The sequence below is a fragment of the Elephantulus edwardii genome, unplaced genomic scaffold (assembly GCF_000299155.1).
Source record: "Elephantulus edwardii isolate Elephantulus edwardi_28Jun2011 unplaced genomic scaffold, EleEdw1.0 scaffold00360, whole genome shotgun sequence".
NCBI lineage: Eukaryota > Metazoa > Chordata > Mammalia > Macroscelidea > Macroscelididae > Elephantulus > Elephantulus edwardii.
The window spans coordinates 1,016,633-1,023,593 of record NW_006400110.1 but is presented as its reverse complement, the minus strand read 5'-3'; the positions used below and the strand labels follow the sequence as shown (position 1 = coordinate 1,023,593).

At 38.8% G+C, this 6,961-nt stretch overlaps 1 protein-coding gene across 1 annotated transcript in view; it reads right to left on the bottom strand.

Annotated features, from left to right (window-relative positions):
- Positions 1-6,961, bottom strand: part of LOC102853992 (UPF0704 protein C6orf165 homolog) — a 119,461-nt gene that overhangs the window by 63,544 nt on the left and 48,956 nt on the right. The window contains exon 9 of the mRNA XM_006902039.1: positions 1,398-1,538. Coding sequence (XP_006902101.1) covers positions 1,398-1,538 — 141 coding nt within the window. The remainder of the gene's footprint in view (positions 1-1,397; positions 1,539-6,961) is intronic.

Genomic DNA, 6,961 nt, shown 5'->3' with positions numbered 1-6,961 from the left:
TCAAAGGCATCAATTCTCCTTCTATCTTCCCTAGTCATTGTCCAACTCTCTGATGCATATATTAACAAGTGATTGCAAAAACCATGACCTGTATCAGGTGGACCTTGGTCTCCAGAGAGACACCGTTGCTTTTGAGTACTTTAGAGAGGTCCTTAACAGCAGACTTTCCCATCCCAATACCTTACAAAATTAAAATACAATAACTCAGATAATGATTGGATAAAAATAGTATCCCATTTAAAAGGAATTTGGATGTCTAATAATGATTCTCTTGACTTGTATGATTTGCACCAAAGAATTATAGAAATGCAGAATACCCCAGATATAAATATTTCTCCAGCGGAACAAGCTAGTCTAATATTTGAAAATCTAAAAAACTGGTTTCCTTCAGAAACTTCATTTAGAAATCTCCTTTTTACGATTGTTGTTCCTTGTATTGTTATCATAGGTATACTATAGATCCTCCCTTGTGTTGGTCATATATTAGCCAAGCCTTATAGAGAACTGCTGGGTAAAGTACATGGAATTCAACTTAAGGCGCTCCCCCAACAAATGCAGGATGTGTAGCCAATAATGGGCAAGGAAAGACACTCACTCATGATTCTAAGACAGGGAGTAGCATAAATTGCTATTATCTCTATGATGGGTAACTTGAGTTTGAGTTCTTTTATCCACCTAAGGCAGGCAACACTCCATATTTTAATATTTTGGAAGGGGGAACTGTCAGGGGCCTGGCTAACTTGTAAAGCAAGATTAGCACTGCATTAGAAAACCAGCAGGACTGATTCCATCTTGACTAGAACATCTGCTTGGCAGTAAACAACTCGAGGAAGTAGGATGCAAATGAATGGGGAGTTACCAAAGGTCTCAGAATTCGAGGAATGTGAAGCTCTTAATTCTCTGAGACTCTTTATTCTTCTAAGCACACAATAAGGCATTCCAGAAGATGTCTTCATTTTGTGTTGAGGTCTGGGAATGTCTGACCTGACAGTCAACATCTTGGACAGATAAGAGATAATGCAATTACCCCTGCAGACATGCTTCTCAAACCTATATAAGCCTTTTCCAAAATAATAATTTAGCTATTCGTCATCAGTAAGTAGTCTCTCTGCGTCTTCATTTCATCCTCATCCCTTCTCTCGGCAGAACTGTTTCGATATAATGGGGCTGGACCCCGTTAATCTACATTCCATCACTTGTCACTTATACTTTCTCCTTAATGTTGGTCTTTCAGATTACACTATGGGCACTTAATGAAGAATGTATTAAGATCTTTGTAGTTCCTCTTCTAGTTCACCATCGGATTTCATTAAGTTAAAAAATACTGAATGATTGACAGTAACACAATTTATACAAAATTTTTGAGGACAGTAGCAATATTATTTCTGATTATATACCTGGAAGGAGGAGACCATCTGTTGAAACAAATGTATAACCACAAAATCCTCGATACTGAATTAGCAATTTGTCAAAATTTGCTGTGGTTTCTGGAAAAAGCCATTCCAATTTTTGGAAATCTGCCAGACGAACTCTATCATCTAATGGAAAAGCACACAGGAAAAATAGTTATCAGTAAAGTTAAATGTCCTATATAAAGCCATAAAAGATCATTAAAACTATTAACCTTTCACTGCTTTTTACTTTTTCTAGTTGTATAAAACTTGGCAGTGACAAAACCAGACTTATGAAGAGGGCTACTCAAGCAATGAAGTGTCAATGTCTCAGTAATTGTCCAAGGTCACAGGCTTGCTGGGGAAAACTCAAGACAGAAGTTTATTCCAAAAGAGAGAAAGACTGTCTAAGGCACTGCAGAAAGGTGTGCAGTGCATTCTACAACTACAGAATAAGCAAGGGAGCGAGTAGAAAAGTCTGTCTGTTGTATGAAACAAAGATTGTTCCATTTCATTCAAGGCAATGCAGCACTTAAAAATATACCATTTTCCCCCTTATTATTTGCCATTGTATTTTAATTGATCCAAAGCTGGCCCTCCAGCAGGTTTTCAGATGCAGTAAGTCACATGGGAAGAGACTGTTCATCTTTTTCACAGGGATCAGCTCGTGGATTCTACAAGCACAGCTCCTTACCTATTTGGGCCACCAGAGATCTAATAATATACTAGGTAGAAACATTTTTTAATGATGCTTATATACTAGGACTATTGCTTTCTTATAGTTGTGATTATTCTGAACAATGAAAATTAATGTTTCTTCATAGCTTTAGTTTAATGAAAATATATACAATTTTTAAATTTACACTTAGAATTCTTCATAGTGCTGGTTTCTTTATTTTTATTTGATAAGAAAATGGATTAAATTTTTTACACAAATATGTCTTATATAATGTTATTTTCCTACAGTTTTGATACAGTAACCAGAGCAATGGGAGTAGGTGTGTCTAAGTTAGTGAGACTGGCTCAGGACAGGATAGGCTTCAGAGCTGTTGTACATAGATAGGGTCTCTATGAGTTGCAGGTGATTCAATGACACATAACAGCAACAACAGTCCTATGTAGATTTTCAAGCCTGACTCTATATCCAAACAGAAGTCCTCACAAATAATCTTAATTATACATAAGATTACAAAAAAAAAAAGAAATGAATAATTTGGAGAAAATAAACTTCCTTATACCAAGAAACCTCGATGATGAGATGTGGCATGTGTAAATTACTAAAAAATATTATTATTTTTATTGTTATTGTTAGGTGCCATTGAGTCAAATACAACTCTGAGCAATTCTAAGAACAGATCCGAACTTTGCCCTATTCTGTGCAATCCTTATATCTCCCATGCTTGAGTTCATTGTCACAACCACTGTGTCAATCAAGCTTATGAAGTGTTTTCCTCACTTCCTCTGCCCTCTGTCTTTCTCATCAAGATGGCTTTTTCCAAAGACTAGTCCCTTCTGTTAACATGCTCAAAGTATGAGAAATGAAGTTTAGTATCCTTATGAAGGATATTAAAGAGCATACTAGGGTTTCATTTCCTTCAAGACATATTTGTTTATTTGACAGTCCATGGAATACTCAGTACTTTCTCCCAGCACCACAATTCAAAGTCATTGATTCTTTCTCTATCCTCCTTATTCATTGTCCAAATTTCATATGTAATAAGCGCTTGAGGTCTTCTAACTTCCTGTAAGCAAAGTTGTGTCGTCTGCATAAGATAGGTTGTTGATAAATCTTCCAATTCTGATGCTATGTTCTTCTTCATATAGTACAGCTTCTCAAATGATTTATTTAGCATACATATTGACTAGGTATGGAGAAAGGATATACACCTTTGCTGATTTTAAATGAGGCAATCTTCCCTAGTTCTGTTCAAACAATTGCTTCTTGGTCTAGATAGAGGATTTGCATGAGCACAATTCAGTGTTCTTGGATTCCCATTCATCTCAATGTCTTTAATAATTCGTTATGGTCCACATAGTCAGATGACTTGGCATAGTCCATAAAACACATAAAAGTATATATCTTTCTAGTATTTTTTTCCTTCAGCCAACATCCATCTGACATCAGCATTGATCTCTACTGAGTGCAAATTAACTTTTGGAAGTTCCCTGTCATTGTACTGTTCCAGACACCTTTTAATAATCTTCAGCAAGATTTTATCTGCACGTGCTGTTAATGATATCGTCCAATAAATTCCACACTCTATTGAATCAAAAGAAGATAGAAGGAATTCACAGAGTGACTGTACTGGAAAGAACTGGTCAGCACTGAACCATTTCAGCAAGTAGTAGATGATCAAAGATGAACAGTAGAAAAAGAAGATGTTCAAACTGCCTTGAAGGCACTGGCAAAAACTAAGGGTCCCCTCAAATTGATGGGAGAGCAAATGAGATGTTCCAACAAATAGATACAGTCCTGGATGTGTTCACTATTCTATGCCTAGAAATACAGAAAACAGCTGGCTAGCCAACTGATTAGTAATGAGCTATATTTGAATTCATTAAATTAAAAAAGGTGATCCCACAAAATGACACAGCATTTAAGAAACCAAGATACCTTGCATTGGGAAGTCTGTCAAGGACTTCTCCAAAGAGCTAAAGAGCACAGATATTAGTTTAAAGATTAAGATGTGCCTGAGTCAAGCCATGCTATTTTCAATTGCTTAGTAGGAAGGAGGCTGTGAAGGACTTGGAAAAAAAAAAGCCCCAGGAATTGATGGAATACCAATTGACGTATTTCAACAAACAGATGCTTCCCTAGACGTGCTCATCAGGTTGTGCCAAGAAATCTGGAGGAAAACTACCTGGCCAACTGACTGGTAGAGATCCATCTTTATTCCCATTCCAAAAAAAGGCAAACCGACAGTGTAGAAATTATTGAACAATATCACTAATATCACACACCAGCAAAATTCTGCTGATGATTATCCAGAAATGACTGAAACATTGTACATTGTACAGTACATTGACAGAGAACTACCAAAAATACAAGCTGAGTTTAGAAGAGGCCATAGCACTAGAGACATTATTGCCAATGTCAGATGGATCTTGGCTGAAAGTAGAGTACCAGAGGAATGTCTATCTGTGTTTCATTGATTATGCAAAGGTATATGACTGTGTGGATCACAACAAATTGTGGTTAACTTTGAGGAAAATGAGAATCCTCTAACACTTGATTGTCCTTATGTGAAACTTATACTTGGACCAGAAAACAGTCCTCAGAACAGAACAGGGAAAGACTGTGGTTGGTTGTTGTTATGTGTCACCGAGTTGCTTGTGACTCATAGCAACAGCCCTAAACCCTGTTCTATCCTGTGCCAATCTCACTGTCTCCGACACCCCTCCCTCCATTACCCCAGTCACCAAATCAGTTCACCTCATAGAGGGTCTTCCTCTTCTGTGCTGTCCCTCCACACTCCCAAGCACGACATCCGTCTCCAAGGATTGGTCTCTCCTTATAACATGTCAAAAATATGTCAGAGGAAGCTTCAGAATCCTTGCCTTCAAGGAACAGCATGGTTTAACCCTCTCTAGGTTGAACCTTTTTGTTTTCTTAGCAGTCCATGGTATATTCAATACTTTTCTCCAACACCACAGCTCAAAGACATCAATTCTCCTTCTGTCATCCCTAGTCATTGTCCAGCTCTCTGAAACACAGCAAGTGATTGCAAAGGCCATGGCCTGTATCAGATGCACCTTAGTCTCCAGAGTGACATCATTGCTCTTCAATACTTTGGAGAGTTCCTTAACAACAGACTTTTTAATCGTAAGACATCTTTAAATTTCGTGGCTGCTGGTGCCAAGAGTATTGACTGTGGAGCCAAGCAAATTAAAGCCATTTACAATTTTAGTCTCTTCACCATTTATCATGATGTTGTCCATTGTCCCAGTGATAAGAATGTTTGTTTTCTTGATATTGAGCCTCAATCCATACTGAAGACTTCAATCCTTGACCTTCTTCAGCAAGTGTGTGGCAGGGAAACACTGCATGGGTCAAAATCAGGAAAAGAGTGCATCAGGGATGCATCCTGTCTCCACACCTTTTCAATCTATGCAGAACAGATCATTTGGGAAACAGGGCTTTGTGAGGAAGATTGTGGCATCAGGATTGGAGGAAGACTCATCAACAACCTACATTATGAAGATGACACAACCTTGCTTGCTGAAACTGAGGAGGACCTGAAGCATTTGCTGCAGAAGGTCAAGGACTGTAGTCTTCAATATGGATGGAAACTCAACATCAAGAAGACAAAGATTCTCACCACTGTGCCAGTTGGTAGCACCATCACAGATGGAGACAAGATTGAGATTGTTAGCAGTTAAAGCTTTACTAACTCTACAATCAGTATTCTCTGTGTGTGTGTGTGTGTGTGTGCGTGTGTGTGTGTACCGTCTAATCAGATCTGACTGGTACAGGATAAGATTGTTCTTCTTTCTCCAGCAGAGCATCTGGTGGATTCGAACCACACACCTCTGGGATTGCAGTGCAGCTCCTTGCCACTAAGCCACCAGAGCTCTCTTTACAATCAATATTCTTAACACCAGCAGTTAGGAACTCAAAAGACAAATGGCATTGGGAAAATCTGCTGTCAGGAGGGACCTCTCCAGAGCACTGAAAAGCAATGATGTCCGTCTAGAGACTAAGATGTGCCTAATCCAGACCATGGTCTTTGCAATTACTTGCTGTGCATCAGAGAGCTGGACAATGACTAAAGATGACAGAAGAAGAATTGACATCTTCGAGTTGTGGTGCTAGAGCAAAGTCTTGAGCATACCAAGAAAAAAAACAGATCTGTCTTGGAGTGGGTTAAACCAAGTTTCTCCTTGGAGGCTAGGATTTTGAAGCTCCATCTCACATATTTTGAGTATGTGGCCAGGAGGAACTAGTCCTTGGAGAAGGATATCATGCCCTGAAGGATGGCGGGAAAGCGCAGGACAGGGAGACCCAGGATGAGATGGATGATACAGTAACTGGGGCAATGAGGGTTGGTGTGTTGGAATTAGTGAGGCTGGCTCAGGACAGGGCAGAGTTCAGAGCTGTTGTACATAGGGTCGCTATTGGTTACGGGCAACTTGATGGAACCTAACACAACAACAGTATACATCTGAAAGTTGGACAATGAATAAGGAAGATGATACACTAGGAAAGGCAGAGGGTCGGGAAAAGAGAGGATGTTTGTTCACGTGATGGACTGCCACAGTGACTGTAACAACAGGCTTGAGCATGCAGTAGATCATGAGGATGGCACAAGATAGGCTCATATGGTCACTCAAAACTGTAGTCCAATGGATGTTCCTTTTGAAATGGGAACAAATGTGTGAAAAACATTAGGGCTTCCAATTTACTGAAGCAGTGCTAATAAAAAGTTCCATTGAATGGAATGTTGTGATATAGAGAGAAAAAAAAAATCTTAAATGTTGTGAGTCTGGTTTAGCTTAATATCCAATGTTAGAGTGCATTAACTTCAAAGTTTCACTGATACTGAGAAATCCAATTTTCAATATGTTCATGA